The sequence below is a fragment of the Osmerus eperlanus genome, chromosome 13 (genome assembly GCF_963692335.1).
Source record: "Osmerus eperlanus chromosome 13, fOsmEpe2.1, whole genome shotgun sequence".
NCBI classification, from domain to species: Eukaryota; Metazoa; Chordata; class Actinopteri; order Osmeriformes; family Osmeridae; genus Osmerus; species Osmerus eperlanus.
In genome coordinates, this window is record NC_085030.1 from 2,700,596 (window position 1) to 2,719,063 (window position 18,468).

General features: G+C 40.8%; 1 protein-coding gene across 3 annotated transcripts in view; it reads right to left on the minus strand.

The window, feature by feature from the left end:
• Window positions 1-18,468, minus strand: part of abcb7 (ATP-binding cassette, sub-family B (MDR/TAP), member 7) — a 78,171-nt gene that overhangs the window by 58,079 nt on the left and 1,624 nt on the right. For 2 of the 3 annotated variants that reach the window (XM_062475802.1, XM_062475800.1), the window contains exons 3-5: window positions 17,198-17,275; window positions 16,096-16,215; window positions 8,279-8,411 (exon numbers count right to left, since the gene is read on the minus strand). In XM_062475802.1, coding sequence (XP_062331786.1) covers window positions 8,279-8,411; window positions 16,096-16,215; window positions 17,198-17,275 — 331 coding nt within the window. The remainder of the gene's footprint in view (window positions 1-8,278; window positions 8,412-16,095; window positions 16,216-17,197; window positions 17,276-18,468) is intronic. The other variant, XM_062475801.1, reaches the window with a different exon arrangement.

Below are 18,468 nucleotides of genomic sequence, written 5' to 3' on the forward strand. Positions count from 1 at the left end.
CTCTCTCATGTATATTTATTGGGTGTGCTTTGCCTTCGGCAAGGGCACAACCTTTGTTCTCTCACATATATATTTATTATTTATTATTGTTTATTTTCACCCCCCTAAGGATCAGTCAATATTTGGACTACATAGACAACGCCTGTGTCAAAATGTTTGTCTTGGTCTCGATTGCGTTGCTTGTATTTTTATTTACGTTCCGTTGCACGGTTTAGGAGGTTACAAAGTTTTTGTGGCAAAAAAGTGCCTTTAGTCGACGAAGGGTACTCAGTGCTATCTACGTCAGCACACGTTAGCAACGACGCATGGATTGATGTGCTGTTGCACAGCGAGTATCGTATCGTGCCGTGGTGTACTACTACCAAAGAACTTATATTGACTCTTTGCTACTACTAGCAGCATCATACATGTACATTTAAGCAAATCAAGACTTGCATGTACAGTAAGTAATGTCACATTAAAGAATGTATGTAAAGTTTAAACTCAAGCTTGTGTGGTGCGTCGCTGGCTTCAGTGCCACAGCCTAAACTTTGTCAAAACAAACATTCTCTTTTCCGGCGCTTTCAAACAATCCCCTCACTCAGTGAAGTTTGGCTAGCCACCGCAACTAGCTTGCTCGTAGCAAACTTCTTTTGAATTAGCCATTTCTCCCTAAATAGATTTAAAGCTTATTTACGTTGTTGGGGGCATATTTTCAGTTTGCAGATGGTACTGTTTGAATCGCGATTCCATCTGAAATACTGCCGGTGACAACGTTGTTACAGTAACTTGTTTCAAATAGGCTGCAAGGTGAACCAGGAAAAGTCTCTTAGAAAATGATTCCCGCTCCACAGTCTGGCATCTACACAATCTTTAGCATATAAAAAAGAACGATTCGTGCTAAGCTACCAAAAAAAAGTTTGTCGCTGAAATTCCAGTCGATTATCGTTGCGTCTATGTTTTATGCAGAACTAGTTTCTTCAGAGCGTAATAGGATTTTGGTGGCACGGTTCGACACGTGATCGTTCTACACCAATAAGGTAGCTGCTTTTTGTCAACATGGATGGATATTTTTGGCAAATAGTGGATGGGACCAGTCAGTCGGCGAAGAAGTCAAGGAAGTTTATTACTTGCAGAACAGTTTGTCTGATAGTTTTTGTGCTAGATCCTCTAGTCTTAGTCAGTAACAAATGCTCACCCTTCCCCCTTATGATTAAGTAAGCCTACAGTTAACTTAGAGGTAGCTTCTCTCTGCACAAATGGAATGTTGAACACAGTATCATTCTATAGAGCAGGGGTGCCAGGGTTACGGCCCGCGGGCCGGACCCGGCCCAACTGTACCTCTCATCCGGCCCACGGGTGATAAGGGGAGAATATAATTTTAAATGTTATTTTTATTTAAATTTTCGGTGGAATCCGTCAGTTGGTCTGTTGCTACTTCTCGCCTCAGCTGAAGCAGCGCCGGCAGTGCTGATCGAGATGTTATCAAAAAAGAGGAAGGTCGACACTGAAGGTTGCATCTTTCAGGATAGATGGAAAGAAAAGTATTTATTTTGGGAAGTAGGAGGCAAACCCGTGTGCCTCATTTTTTCTCAACAAGTGGCTGTAGCAAAAGAGTACAACACTACACTACGAGACCCACGCCGAGAAATACGGCGAGTACACAGGGCAACTTCGGACTCAAAAGCTAAACAAGCTAGCATCATCGCTACAGAAACAGCAAGCCGTATTCTCCAAATGTCGAGGTTACACACAAAGGTTTGTTTTATTTTTATACATGATATCTTCTTCAACTCTTAGTTGGGTGTGCTTTGCCTTCGGCAAGGGCACAACCTTTGTTCTCTCACATATATATTATTATTATTCTTTTTGCCCCCCTAAAACTTAGTCAATATTTGGCCTACATAGACAACCTAGGTGTCAAAAGTTTCGTCTTGGTAGCGATTGAGTTGCTTCTATTGGGATTTACGTTCCGTTGCATGGTTTAGGCTCAAGTTAAGTTTTTGTGGCGAAAAGTGAAGCTAACGGTGGCTAATTTGCTAGCCACAGTCACTGACGTTACTAACGTCTAACGTCACTACGTCACTAACGTCACGAAAACACGCATGACTACATGTAGCAGAACATTCGTTTCGCATCTGTTAACTTGGGGGATAGCTAGGCTAACTATAGCTTTACTGCAAGGCAGCTGCAGAAATGCCACAAGCAAAGAGGCCAGGGTGATAACTATTTACTCATTTTACTTTGTGATGTGAAACACAATTGTGAAATGTAATGTACAATATTAGCTGATATTATTAAGGAAGTAGGCCCACATCTACTTTCGGTAACGTCGTAGAATAATCTTCAAAGGGGGTTCTTTATTAATGAATGAATGCAATATGAGTAGGCTAAATGCCTGAAAATATCACAAGAAGGGAAAACTTAAAAGGACGTTTAAGTCATAGAGATTAGGTCAATTTTTACACCGGTCTGCCAAATTTCTTCGTTTTGATTCAGCTATGAGGCTGCCTCTTGCAGGGGAAATGAGAAGATCATATTTCATTCTACACTTCACTCGTATTTTGAGTTGTAAATGAGCAGCAAAAAAAAGATACTTTTAAATCTATGTAATCTTTAAATAATAAGTAGGCCTTATGCATTTTTATATAAAATATACAGAAATATCAGTTGTAAAAATGTCATTATAAAACGGACCCCTGTGCAACCGACGCAAGCAAGCACACCCTACAATTTCCCCAGAAATGGTACCCTCTCTAGTTTTTTATTTCACCGTTTCTGAAAGAGAAGTGTCTCAATTTCTTATACCTATAAATGACAATACATTTCATTTTAAGGGGCAGTGAAGGCAAGCTACATCATCGCTTGGGAAATTGCTAAGGCATCCAAGCCTTTCTCAGAGGGTGCATTTGTCAAGACCTGCCTGCTAAAGGCAGCCGAGCTAGTGTGTCCTGACAAGCGACAAGCTTTAGCTAACATAAGCTTATCGAGGCCTACAGTGACGGAGAGAGTTGAAGAACTTTCTGGTGATTTGAAGAGTCAACTAAAAGACAAGGTTAAGTCATTCATCGCATTCTCTATTGCTCTCGACGAGAGCACTTACGTGACTGATGTAGCCCAATTAGTGATATTTATTCAGGGGGGGGGGGGGGGTGTTTCCCTGAATGTCACTGAGGAGTTTGTGTCATGCCAATGAAGACACCACCACAGCTAACGACTTGTTTGTTAGCCTTGTCAGGGCCCTGGACAAACTGGAGGTGGACTGGAGTCGCGCTGTCAGTGTGGCTACCGACGGTGCGCCTTCTATGATAGGAATAAAAGTAGGAGTAGTTGTGAAGTTGAGAGAAAAGGTAAATGCGGCTAATCTAGAGCAAGTATTCTGGAACTTTCACTGTATAATGTACCAAGAGGCTTTGTGCTGCAACAGTCTGAAAATGGACCATGTCATGCGTGTTGTTATTGACAATGTGAATTTGATCAGAGCCAGAGGACTTAACCATAGGCAATTCAACGCTTTTTTATTGGAAAACGACATTCATCATGGCCTTCCCTATCACGCCGAGGCGCAGTGCTCAAACAGTTCTACAAATTACGCACAGAGATAGCCGAGTTCATGCAGGGAAGAAGCCTGTGGTGGAATTGGACGACCCAGAATGGACCAGAGATCTTGCCTTTTTAGTGGACATTAGGGAACAACTAAATGTGTTGAATGTTACTATGCAGGGCCGCAACAAACTCGTCACAGAGTATTATGAAAGTGTTCGTGCTTTTCAAAGTAAACTCGAGTTATGGAAGACGTAGCTCTCCAAGCGCAATGCAGCCCACTTCCCCTGTCTAAAATCTCAGCCTGTCAATCATCAGAGTATGGACAAGTACGCAAACTTGCTTTCCGGACTCAGGCATGAGTTTAACAATCGATTTGCGGTTTTTACTGAACTGGAAAAGGAGTTTGCGCTTTTTCGCTCTCCATTCACGATTCCGAGGTCCCAGAGGCGATCCAAATGGAACTGCAGTGTTGCGCACCGTTGAAGGATAACTACGCATCTCTTGCAATCGAATCATTCTATCAATCCTTGCCACCACAGTACCCAATGCTCACGGCCTTTGCAGGTAAAATACTTTGTATGTTTGGGACAACATATTTATGTGAGCAGGCCTTTTCCGTGATGAATACTATTAAGTCGAAAGTGCGCAAATCGCCTGACTCATGGACATCTGAATGATTTCATGAAAATAGCCACTGCCCAGAAACTGTCCCCCGATATGGACAAGCTGGTGAAACTTAAAAGGTGTCTGGCTTCGACAAGTAGCTGAAGTGTTTTCATGTGCAGGCCTTAAATAAATATAATAAAAGCAATTAACAGTTTACGCTTGTGTCATTTACAGGAAATGTGCTTTTCTAATTTATAAATGTAGGCTACTTGCATGGATACGAAAATTGTACGTTTTTAGAGGGTAACTGTCTCCTGCTTTAGGCTATGTAATTGTAGGCCTCATTGTGAGAATATTTTGGTGCCAATGCAATTTCTTATTGATGTGTAGGCCTTCATGAATAGTTTCAAATAGCCTACCTATCCATGTGTTGAGTCAGTGTTTGGCCGAAAGTGTAATCCGGCCCCCTGAGGTCTCACTTGAAAAAAATCTGGCCCACTGCCAAATTTCACCCTGGCATCCCTGCTATAGAGAATAAAGGGTTACATCTTCAACTTTTCTGACACCTAAATAATGTATTTGAACTCAAGCTTATGTGCTGTGTCGCTGTATCGTTGCACGGTTTAGGATTATATTACAGTAAGTAAAATAGTCTGGTTCAGTACTTAAGTGAAGTGAACACCATTTTGCTACCTGCATATACCTACAGCTGGCAGCTGTGTTCCGTTTTGCTCCTAGATTCCGACCTAGCCACGGTAAATTGTAGAGCTAGCCAACTACTAGACTTCTGCTGTGTGGGAATCGCAGGAGCTAACCAGTCGAAGGCCGTACAAAAATACAGGGTGTTGATATCACAACCTGAAAACATACCCATCTGCAACCGACGCAAGCACACCCCACTATTTCCCCAGAAATAAAAAGGCAATTTCCCCAGGAATTGTACCCTCGCTAGATGTTTTTGTGTTAGTCATTAGAAGCATCGATCATTTCACCACAGAGAAGAAAAAAAAAGATATATATTCGCCTTCTATCAAATTCCAGGATCCTGCTTTCTTGACTTATCCTAGATTTGTGTTTTATCACCCAGTATTTTTTTTGACATTTGCCTATTCATTCTATTTAGTCTGTGGATGTAGGCTAAAACAAATGTATGATAAAAATGTAAGCAGAAGGCATGCTTGAAAGTTGACAAAACTACTGATGATTAGGAGGGGGGGATGGGATATCGCACTTTGTACAGACAAACACAGCATACATACGTTACATTTCACATTACAGCTATTTTAGGCTGATCAATTTAGGGAACTGTGCTAGAAAGATAGCCTGCTGAATGGAGTTGGGAAATAGGGGTAGAGTTTGCTTCTGTTATGACATAATGTTAACCGTCTATTATTTGCCCTTCTAGTTGTTGTAGATAGGCTTGATTTATCAAATGCGCTAAAAGTAGCCTAGTGAAAACCGGCTGCACCGTGATCCAAATCAATCACGCTTGACGCTAGGGCTGAACAATTTCAGAAAATAAGCTAATTGCGATTAATTTGACTAATATTGCAATTGCGATTTTATATACGATTATTATATGATTTATTATTAATAAATATAGATAGGCTATATACTACTGATCTCCAGTCAGCAACATTACACACAAAGTTCAGAAAAATTAAGGAAAACATTCCGCCTGTACCTCTTCGAAAATATTTTGGTAAATCAAAGCTAAACGTAGGCTAATATGTGGGTTGTACTTTCTTAACCAAGCTAGCTAGCTACCGTTTGAGTGAGAAAAAACCTTGCGCTGTGGGGACTGTCGGAAATATTTAGAACTCACGCATCTAAAGGTTAAATCTTAAAATTAAAATAAACACTGTCTGAACATTTCTGATCCTGTCAGTAGTCTAACAGAAACATAATAGCACTGACAGCCATAGTGATCCTACTGTATGTGTATCACCGAGGGGCATCATATCTTTCGTGATGAATGCTGTTACTGCTTGAGTAATTTCGTACATGAATATGGAGTTAGGCGTTGAAACACACTGGTGTTCAGCATTTTAGCTATGCATCGTACATGGCTTTGTCAGGGCTCTCAAGTTTTGAAGACAGGCAAGAGTGACATTCCGCCCCCCCACCCCAATTAATTAATTAATTACTTTTTACCTGACATCTTTGAAAGACAGATGCAATGATTAATGCATCCATGGCCAGGATATAATTATAAAATATGACATGATTTTAAAAGTGACCTATAACATCAACTATGCAATACACTTAAATGTATTTAGTGCTAATAAAATTATTAAGCCTATTTGGAGAGATGTTTATAATGTGACAATGTCAGTCATCGTGTGATAACGAAAATATGACTAGGCCTAGAATACTTGTTCTGAGCAGGTGTTGTCAGTGAACAGGCTGTAAAACTGTTGGCTAAGTTACAGACACATGAAAAACTGATGCTAATTATCTGTGAAACATTTTCTAACAGCAGTCAAGTTGTCATTGTTTGTGTCAAACAAGTTGTGAATGTGTTGTAACATTAAAACAGGAGATCATGACTTAGCCCACTCTGTGCTCAAAGTGATGCTTGAGCTCCAGTGGTTTCCTCTGTGGGTGAACGAAACTTTCGGAAGATGTTGTAGCAGAATCACGTGAACAATTCCAGGATATGCTTTTTTCATTGGTTGTTGAGTTAAATCTTACCCAGATACAATAGTGCTATTTTCTGATTGGCTATTGTGTAGCCCCTTTCTGTTTTTTGATCGGTTGAGCGCTGCGGCATATTAAATATATTATAAATAGTTTTTCCGCGTGAGAAATACAATGTGTGGCGGGAGTGCGTGACAAAGGAGCGAAATGAGTGACTGTCACGCTCAATGCGTGACACTTGAGCCCTGCTTTGTGGTGTTTTTTTAGGGCCGAATTAGGTTGGTGGTGTTGCCCTGTGAGGTAGCAGTGTTAGCCAGGCAGGTTTTGCACAATACTTGACACTACGCAGCATATTTTTTAAAGGCAAAATTGGCAAAGTGTCTGTAGTGTCAGGTTCTGTCGAGCCTGAAGCCATCGTACGGTCAAGGTAAAGTGTAACGTGTCGTGCACCAAAGTAAAATCGCAGCCTTTGCGATTACAAAATCTTGTTTTGTCACTTCGCGATATTATCGCAAATGCAATTAATCGTTCAGCCCTACTTGACGCGCCCACAACTGAACTGGAAGCTTAGGTATACGAGTATTCTGTGATCCTAAACATGTTGTTTATTATATTGAGTGACTTCAACACTAACTTTTGTAATATGCAAGAAATTTAACTGAAATAATATATACAACTTTTACGGCTCCTAGCGGAAAATACGGAATGCCGACAACGGCCCCTTTTCACCAGAGCAAGTCAGATCTCTTCTCCCTAACATCCTTGGACAGCTCTTTGGTCTTAGCCATGGTGGAGAGTTTGGAATCTGATTTATTGCTTCTGTGGACATTTACATTTACATTTAATCATTTAGCAGACGCTCTTATCCAGAGCGACTTACAGTAAGTACAGGGACATTCTCCCCGAGGCAAGTAGGGTGAAGTGCCTTGCCCAAGGACACAACGTCATTGGCATGGCCGGGAATCGAACTGGCAACCTTCAGATTACTAGCCCGACTCCCTCACCGCTCAGCCACCTGACTCCCTCCCACTACCTTTTAAGAGTGTGCTCCTAATCTCATCTTGTTACCTGCATAAAAGACACCTGGGAGCCAGAAATCTGATTAAGGTGGCAGTCAAATACTTATTTCACTCGTTAAAATGCTAATGGATTTCCCTCACTGTAAGTGCTCTCATTTTAAATGGCTGGAAGCAGTGCAGGGTTTTGTTAAGACTCTCCATCCTACTGGATTTATCTGGTAAAACTAATAAAATGTGTGCTGCAGCAAAGCGTATGTTGTCGGGTTTGAATGGCTGGATAAAGTCAGCCCAGGCAGCCTACCTGAAGTTAACTCAACTCCTGACAAAAAGGAAGTAAATAATAGAGTGGAGGACTGGAGGAGCAGAGCAGCACTGATGTGTTGAGAGGTCATTTGTAAAATATGAAATATGAAGTCCCCTTGATTAATTTCTATGATGAACGTGCCACCTGCTCATACAGACAAACAGACACACAGTCTGGGACTCACAGCCAATCAGCACGGCCGTTGCCATGGTAGCCACAGTGCTTGGCGCGTCACTCAGGTTCAACATGTGTCCCGACATCTGGTTGAGCTCATCTACTGCATACTTAAGCATGAAGGGCACCATAATGTTGGTCATCTGGAGAGAGGGAAAGATATCAAGAGAGAGTGTAAGTGAGTAAATGAGTAAGTGTTTTGGGTAATGTTGTGTACCATTGTGTGCTTCTAGGCTGTGTATTGGTGTGTATTATGGCTGTGTGTGTGTGTGTTGTTCTGGAGCCAAAGATGGTTATTAGGGCTAATTAAAAGGGCAGACAGCTGTGTGAGACAAGGACTGACATACAAAAAAGTCTGAGAAAACAGCAATTTTTGTAATCAAGCGCAATTTCAGTTGAAGACTATACTTGTCAAACTTGAAATTGAGGCACATATAGCCTAGCCTGGTCCTAACCAGACTCTCGTACATTTCATTTGTACAGAGAGTCTGGCCTCGCTCCATTGACAAGCGTTGACTTCCTTGTAGGCGGGTACTCTGTTGAAGTTTAAAACTATTGGATCTGCCCAGAGCCACTCTGATCTGCCATAACCAATCGCTAGCGTTCGTCTTAGCCAATTCCTTCACCACTACTGTAAGAGAACTATCTGCCGCAGCTGGAAAATCAAACTGTTCCCGAACCCCGTAGGGAGGAGGGCCACAACATCATGGCCACCAACAAAACTCAGCAAAACTTGAGCTTGCTCTGGCTTTAGCTTATGGATATTCGGCAGCGTTGCCACAACGGACCGAATGGCTTCGCTCGCATCTTTCTCCGCCGCCATTACGGAACTACAACACAAACTAGCGCACAACAGCCACTCCCTCTGTTCGCTGATTGGCCGGTAGAAAATTAAGCGGAGACATCTGACTTACTAACCTCATGGCCAGACCTAGTACAGAAGCAAAAGAAAAATTGAGCGGAAGTAGGTAGGAGGGCAGAGCCAGGCTACATATAGCCTACAGTAAAGAGGAATATTTAATGTAACCATTAAATCTCTAGGGCTGAATGTGTAATAAAGGGTGCCGTTCTCTGTAGCTTCCTCATATCCCTTTACAGTTACTAGACAATGAGGCCCATGAAAGCAAAAGACAACACCAGTCACTCTGCCACCTCAACAACCGAACAGGACAACAGAACTAGAGGGTACAATTTCTGGGGAAATTGTAGGGTGTGCTCGCTTGCAGGTGGGTTCGTCCCCTTAAGTTTTTCCCATCTAGTGATATTTTCAAGCATTTAGCCTACTCAAGAACCCCCTTTGAAACAAGCTACTGTAACAACGTTGTCACCGGCAGTATTTCAGATGGAATCGTGATTCAAACAGTACCGTCTACGAGCAAGCTAGCTGCTGTTGCTAGCCAAACGTCACTGAGGGGATTGTTTGAAAGCGCCAGAAATTAGAATGTTTCCTTTGACAAAGTTTAGGCTGTGGCATTGAAGACAGCGATGCACCACACAAGCTTGAGTTTAAATACATTAATGTGACATTACTTACTGTACATGCAGGTCTTGATTTGCTTAAATGTACATGTGCTGCTAGTACTAGTGATGTGTCGTTCGTGAACGATTCGTTCATTTTGAACGAATCCTTACAAGGACTCGGGAGTAACGAGTCCTCTCAAAGAGAGGGTACGAGTCTTTGGATAATTTTTCACGTGACCTGCATAGGCTCTGTACTGGAGGAAACAAACGATTCGTTCATTTCCCGAAACGGTCTTTCTACGAGTCTTTGGATCATTTTTCACGTGACCTGCATAGGCTCTGTACTGGTAGCTTGAGGAAACGAACGATTCGTTCATTTCCCGACTCGGTCTTTCTACGAGTCTTTGGATCATTTTTCACGTGACCTGCATAGGCTCTGTACTGGAGGAAACAAACGATTCGTTCATTTCCCGACTCGGTCTTTCTACGAGTCTCTGGATCCTTTTTTCACGTGACCCGCATTGTATTTTTTAGTAGAGGAAACAGTTTCCTCATTCCCTTTCGCGTGGCCGCTGTTTTAGTAAGACGTGAATGATATTCGCTCAAGTCATCATACTGACTGGTTTTGTTATTGGGTGTGCTTTGCCTTCGGCAAGGGCACAACCTTTGTTCTCTCACATATATATTATTTATTGTTTATTTTCGCCCCCCTAAGGATCAGTCAATATTTGGACTACATACACAACGGCGTTGTCAAAAGGTTCGATTGCGTTGGTTGTATTTTTATTTACGTTCCGTTGCATGGTTTAAGTAGAAATTGCGTTTTTGTGGTGAAAAGTGAAGCTAACGGTGGCTAATTTGCTAGCCACAGTCACTGACGTTACTAATGTCACTACGTCACTAACGTCACAAAAACACGCGTGACTACCTGTAGCAGAACATTCGTTTCGCATCTGTTAACTTGTGGGATAGCTAGGCTAACTATAGCTTTACTGCAAGGCAGCTGCAGAAACGCCACAAGCAAAGAGGCCAGGGTGATAACTATTTACTCATTTTACTTTGTGATGTGAAACACAATTATGAAATGTAATGTACAATATTAGCTGATATTATTAAGGAAGTAGGCCCACATCTACTTTCGGAAACGGTAGTCTACTATTTCACTGAAGCATTAGCATGACATTAGCCTCTGTTGCCCGGGCAACACATACCACAGTGGTCTATGATGCAACTGTTTTCAATCGTTAAAATAAACATTCCTCACAAATACATTTTCTTTGTAGGATTTATTATGACATTACATTACAAGTAAACGATTTGTTGGTGAAATTATCATTACCTGTGGTTTCAAACCAGTGTTGCTCATTGCAACGCTGTAGCCTACGCGAGACACACGACAAAAACATCTAACTTACACAGCTGTTTAGGAAGTCAAACGGCGACAGAACATGTTCGGCACTCCCCTTACTTAAATCAAGTCTTTCAATAGGTGAAACTATCTGACTACTAACCTGAACTTCATTGCCACAGCCTAAACTTTGTCAATCTGTTCATGAAAATTATTAATTTCAGCCTAAACCGTACAACGGAACGTTTAATCGAATTCAACCAACGCAATCGCTACCAAGACGAACACAGCAGTAGTCTAGTACTGTACTGTAGTAGTAGAATTTACCGGGGCAGCTTCTCCACACAGGGCTATATCGCATTTTGCGTTGTTACTGACAATGATCGCTACCAGTGAGCTTTTTATGAATGAGCGATTTTCCACTAAATAAATGTCAAGCTTATCTACGTTTTTGGGGGCATTTTTTCAGTTAGCAGATGGTAATGTTTGAATCGCGATTCCATCTTCTACTGCCGGTAACGTCGTAGAATAATCTTCAAAGGGGGTTCTTTATTAATGAATGAATGCAATATGAGTAGGCTAAATGCCTGAAAATATCACGAGAAGGGAAAAACTTAAAAGGACGTTTAAGTCATAGAGATTAGGTCAATTTTTACACCGGTCTGCCAAATGTATTTGTTTTGATTCAGCTATGAGGCTGCCTCTTGCAGGGGAAATGAGAAGACATCATATTTCATTCTACACTTAACTCGTATTTTGAGTTGTAAATGAGCAGCAAAAAAAGATGCTTTTAAATCTATGTAATCTTTATAAATAATAAGTAGGCCCTATGCATTTTTATATAAAATATACAGAAATATCAGTTGTAAAAATGTCATTAAAAAACGGACCCCTGTGCAACCGACGCAAGCAAGCACACCCTACAATTTCCCCAGAAATTGTACCCTCTCTAGTTTTCACTTTACATTTACACTTACAGTTTAGTGCAGTGTAATTGTTTGCCGTGATAATTAAATGCTAGTGTGATAATAAATGACCAAATCATACAAACTGTCATGATACATTATTTTAATGCAGGAATTTCTTTAAAATAGTATCTGCTGATGCACATGTCATGCACTAACCTACATGAGAAGGTTCACGCCGAAGGCGTGAGCACACCCAATAACCTGTGGCCCAAAATAAATCATAAATCCATACACCCCAAAACATTTACCTGCCCTCAATTCACAGAGGGATGCCTATTCAGTTATACTTTAAGATATTCTATGTATCTAACTTCACTTCGTTAAAACCTGTGGATCTTGTATGAGGAGTAATAGTGGTTTTGGACTACCTGCACTACATGTAACCCCGTCTTTCTGCAGATCCTTTGAAGATCTGAGACATCATGCTGATTAGGATCAGAATATGACTATTTGGAAGCTGTAAATGTGTGCCTTATTTTTATTTATTTTTCTGCCAGGAGCTTTTAAAGATCCTGTAAAGTGGAATTGAAAACGAGTTTTAAGTTCACCACACTACAGAAGAATGTGTTATTAACTACACGTACAAATTCAAATGAAAAAAAAAAAAGACAAATATGTTAAATTAGTATAATTATTAGTGCTGTCAGTTTAACGCGTTATTAACGGCGTTAAAGCAGACCCATTTTAACGGTGTACATTTTTTTTATCGCGCGACTAACGTTCTTTTTGGCCTAGCAAACGTTGTAGTTTTTTTCACATGCTGTTGCAACAACTACTGACGTTAGAAAAACTACAACACCACACTGGATCTAGCTAGACCGGAAACAAAACAGGCACGCCGCACACACTTGTTTGGGCTTGCGAGCCGGCTAAAGAGTAGTAAGCTAACGTTACGTTTTGAGTGGATGGCGAGCGCGAGACGCCGAAATGGATGCCAATAAGATTCTGAATGGAAAGTTTACTTTTAAAAAGTTGCCAAATGGTTCCATTGACAAGACCAAAGTGATCTGTGTGTTTTGTCGTTGTGAACTGAGCTATCATCGCAGCACGTCCAGTCTGAAATACCACTTGATGGCCAAGCAAACAGCTGATGCGAATTCTCCGCCACCTCGTCAAAGCCAGGCGATTGCAATGTTGTTTTCAATTAAAAAAAAAACATTTGCACCAAGCAATCCGATCCACTTTTCCATGTTGATAAGAGCATTAAAAAAAATTATTGGACAAAAAAAGAAATCAAGGGACATTTAGAATAGATACAAATGTGCGATTAACCGCGATTAAATATTTTAATCGTTTGACAGCACTAATAATTATAACTAGAGAGGGTACAATTTCTGGGGAAATTGTAGGGTGTGCTTGCTTGCTTGCGTCAGTTGCACAGGGGTCCGTTTTTTTATGACATTTTTACAACTGATATTTGGTATATTTTATATAAAAATGCATAGGGCCTACTTATAATTTATAAAGATTACATAGATTTAAAAGCATCTTTTTTTGATGCTCAGAACTGCTCTTTTTCAGAGCTCCTATCAAATTGGGAGCCTATCAATTCGACGTGTGAGCGTGTTCTTTTGTTTTCTGATTGATTATTTACAACTCAAAATACGAGTGAAGTGTAGCATTAAATATGATGTCTTCTCATTTCCCCTGCAAGAGGCAGCCTCATAGCTGAATCAAAACGAAGAAATTTGGCAGACCGGTGTAAAAATTGACCTAATCTCTATGACTTAAACGTCCTTTTAAGTTTTCCCTTCTCGTGATATTTTCAGGCATTTAGCCTACTCATATTGCATTCATTCATTAATACAGAACCCCCTTTGAAGATTATTCTACGACGTTACCGGCAGTAGAAGATGGAATCGCGATTCAAACATTACCATCTGCTAACTGAAAAAATGCCCCCAAAAACGTAAATAAGCTTGACATTTATTTAGTGGAAAATCGCTCATTCATAAAAAGCTCACTGCTAGCGATCATTGTCAGTAACAACGCAAAATGCGATATAGCCCTGTGTGGAGAAGCTGCCCCGGTAAATTCTACTACTACAGTACAGTACTAGACTACTGCAGTGTTCGTCTTGGTAGCAATTGCGTTGGTTGAATTCGATTTAACGTTCCGTTGTACGGTTTAGGTTTATTATTTTCATGAACAGATTGACAAAGTTTAGGCTGTGGCAATGAAGTTCAGGTTAGTAGTCAGATAGTTTCACCTATTGAAAGACTTTTGATTTAAGTAAGGGGAGTGCCGAACATGTTCTGTCGCCGTTTGACTTCCTAAACAGCTGTGTACAGTAGATGTTTTTGTAGCGTGTCTCGCGTAGGCTACAGCATTGCAGTGAGCAACACTGGTTTGAAACCAAAGGGAATTATAATTTCACCAACAAATCGTTTACTTGTAATGTCATAATAAATTCTACAACGAAAATGTATTTGTGAGGAATGTTTATTTTAACGATTGAAAACAGATGCATCATAGACCACTGTAGTATGTGTTGCCCGGGCAACAGAGGCTAATGTCATGCTAATGCTTCAGTGAAATAGTAGACTACCGTTTCCGAAAGTAGATGTGGGCCTACTTCCTTAATAATATCAGCTAATATTGTACATTACATTTCACAATTGTGTTTCACATAACAAAGTAAAATGAGTAAATAGTCACCCTGGCCTCTTTGCTTGTGGCGTTTCTGCAGCTGCCTTGCAGTAAAGCTATAGTTAGCCTAGCTATCCCCCAAGTTAACAGATGCGAAACGAATGTTCTGCTACAGGTAGTCACGCGTGTTTTCGTGACGTTAGTGACGTTAGTAACGTCAGTGACTGTGGCTAGCAAATTAGCCACCGTTAGCTTCACTTTTCGCCACAGAAACTTAACTTGAGCCTAAACCATGCAACGGAACGTAAATCCCAATAGAAGCAACTCAATCGCTACCAAGACGAAACTTTTGACACCTAGGTTGTCTATGTAGGCCAAATATTGACTGAGTTTTAGGGGGGCAAAAAGAAATAAAAATAATAAAAATATATATGTGAGAGAACAAAGGTTGTGCCCTTGCCGAAGGCAAAGCACACCCAATAATAATATATATGTGAGAGAACAAAGGTTGTGCCCTTGCCGAAGGCAAAGCACACCCAATAAATATATATGTGAGAGAACAAAGATTGTGCTCTCGCTGAAGGCTTGAGCACACCCAACAAGGACACAGAACTGAGTGATGAACTGTTGGCGGCGGTGGATGGTCCAGGTGCGACCAGAGGAGGAACGGCCGGGAGGGCGATGCTCGGTACGGCTCCGCGCTGCAAGAGAAGCCGTGTGTCCGTAAACCCCATCTGTCTCTGGTCAATGTTAAAACTATCCGCCGTGAAATGGTCACTGCAGAGAGTGGAGTTTATCCGAAGCTTTCCATCAGCGTGGCTCTTCACAAAATCAATCCACCTATTTTTCCTTTCCTCATCAATAGGGAAATGTTTGCGTTGCAGCGCAGCTGAAGTTCTTGCATCCAAGGAAGATGCAGTTGTGGGTGGAGGGAGACATCCTGAAGCTAGCTAGCTAGCTGATGTAGGCTACAATAACAGTACAGCAGGAGGAGCCAGTGATCTGACGTATATCGGTCAAAGTGACGTAGAACGGTCATTTTTTGTCTCCGCCCATTAAAACCTGATCTGAAAACGGAAGAGAAACTGTTCTACGGTCTTCACTTCAACTACACATTTCAGTGCGACAAAGTTTTTGCGCTTTGCACATGCTTCAGGAACTCATTTCACACGTACTGTATATAATGTACTGAGAAGCAAATCATGGAATTTGCTTTATAGGATCGTCAAGCTATATTTGATATACGATCAAACATACGTAACAGTAGTAGCTAATTAAGAGTAGACATTTTAACTATAGTAAATAAGGTAATGAGGTATAATTGCCTTGACATGCTAAAAGTGTGAGCAGTGTGTATGCTGTCCTAGCCTACCCTACCCAGACTCCAGTCAGACTTTCGAGTGGGTTGTTTGCACTGTGTGGGCTGTTGTGTGAGTGTTGTGTGCTGTCCCTAACCCTTACCTTAGCTCCAACTAGCAGGCCCAGGGAAATTACAACCCGAGCCCTAAGGTCTGGTCTGTCCTTGGGCCACACATAGGACAGCATGGCAGACAAGATGGTGGCTGAGTTCACCTCCTTCAGCTAAACACAGAACACAAAGACAACCCTTTAAGATAAGACTTTTGTTTCTTTGTTTAAGAATGTGCAACTGAAAAAAAAAATGTTCATATAAATATGAGCTTAAAGTAAAGAAGTAAAAAAGGCAAATCTGTAATTGATTGTAAATGACCCTCTCCGGAATAAGTTCTCATAATTTGTCAAGCAAGAAGTTCAGGTTCAGGTAAATTACTCTAATGGTGTCTGCCTCTCATTAAATACTACAGTTGATTGTACAACAATACTGACATTTCATAGACATTTAATGATTGTCAGTTCTTCCATAGTTTATTTGTATTTTTTTATTCTCTTTAATTTGGAGACAACCACACACACAGACGCTGCAGCAAGCTGCTCTTTGGACATCCACATGAAACGGCAAATGTCAGCTTTGGTCCCCTGGGAGGTCGGTGAGCTGCAAAACCAGCTCAGTCTCCAGGTTGACTCAAAGATGCTGCCAGGCACAACAGCTCCCAAGAGGCACCTGGGCTGTCACCCCTGTTAAGGGACCTTCCCCACTGGGGCAAACATGGTTGTCTGGGTTTAACCTGACACCTGACACCTGTCTCTGAGACCAGGGTGTAATGCTTCTAATCCAGCCAATATGGTATCACGGCGCTACAGCAATGCCACATGGCGCCTCCACAAGACACACGAAACAACGCCAACAAATGTAATCTACTGTTATCATGTTATAAGTGATGCAGTACTGCCTGAAAAAATAATAATAATAAGACATATGATCATATGATTACTAATATCTGTGTTTCTTTTTCCAACATTCTGCATTTAAACACCAATACTAGCTTTATATACAGCTAGCTACTTTCCTGAACTACTCCAGATTAGGAGGTTTGGTGTGCAACTGCTTGCACACCCTATTCCAAAAAGTGTAATTACTAGGGACCATCAGTGTGGTTTTGGAAAAGGTTAATTTTTTAAAATTAATGTATGTTTGCATAATTACCACATTTTTGGGATCTGCATTTAGCCCTCCCCCTGCATGTCCATGCCAACATGTTCGCTTCTCTGTGACCTGCAAATTCTGAGACAAACAAAAAGCATGCAATGTAGGTATATTTATGACACATTAGTACTGTCAGGGCCATGAACTTGGGCTCATACCTAACTGATTTAAAAGTCATCACAGTTTTAATAGACTACATCAACTTGGTGAAGGCATGTAAACACAGACATGGATTTCTGTAAAGTAATCCAATAATAACAAATCTATTGTTTTTCTTTTTTGTGTGTGTTTTTTTGGGGGGGACAAATGTATTTACAAATTTTATGAATGAGAGAATAATGGAGGGTTGTGTTAGAGACTGGGGTAAAAGAACAATCATGACCAGAAAACAATGTTTTCTTGCTATAATTTTTTGATGACATGTTTTAAAGACATACATTGCATTCAGAAAAAAATTAAGACTAGCGTTGGTCAGTATGAACGGTATTGAAAAATACCAGTATGAATTTGGCCTACGATATAGACTTTGACTAGACCGTTCTAACCACGGCAGAGCCTTCCAGAAATTTGATTTGTCATTGGCCCATTCACACCAGGCACAGCATCAAATTACCATACGGAACTTTAAACGCAAATAGCAATCAATCTACGCAATCATTTACATTACATTTACATTTATTCATTTAGCAGACGCTTTTATCCAAAGCGACTTCCAAGAGAGAGCTTTACAAAGTGCATAGGTCACTGATCATAACAACGAGATAGCCACAAAACATTGCGAGTAGCCAAAACATGAAGCACACATTGTGAACAACCAAAAATAAGTGCCAAAGGGAAGAACCATAAGAGCATGTAGTTAAACAAGTTACAATTAAACAACATGAACTGCTATAAGTGCAAGTGTACCTGTGGAAAAAAAAGCAAGCAACAAGCAAAACAAGCAAACAATGTTTTGCACCATCAAGAGTATTGCCGACGTAGAGCATTGTTTTTGGGCTTTTCTTTTCTTTTTTCTTTTGTGACGCAACTTCCAACGTTTACAGACGTCAACAATGCAGCATAGAAGATTAGCCATGCAAGCAAGGTTGGTTTGAATTGTGACATTTTTATTGTAGGCCAACAGAATAGAGTATTCAGCCATGTCATAATTTGTTATAGATAGCTCACTACAAATATTGAACTAAAGTTCTCTTGTGATCCCATAAACATTGAAAGCTACATATTAGCTAATCTTCTGTGGCAAAGCACTGCAAAAGTTGGAAAAATTCAAC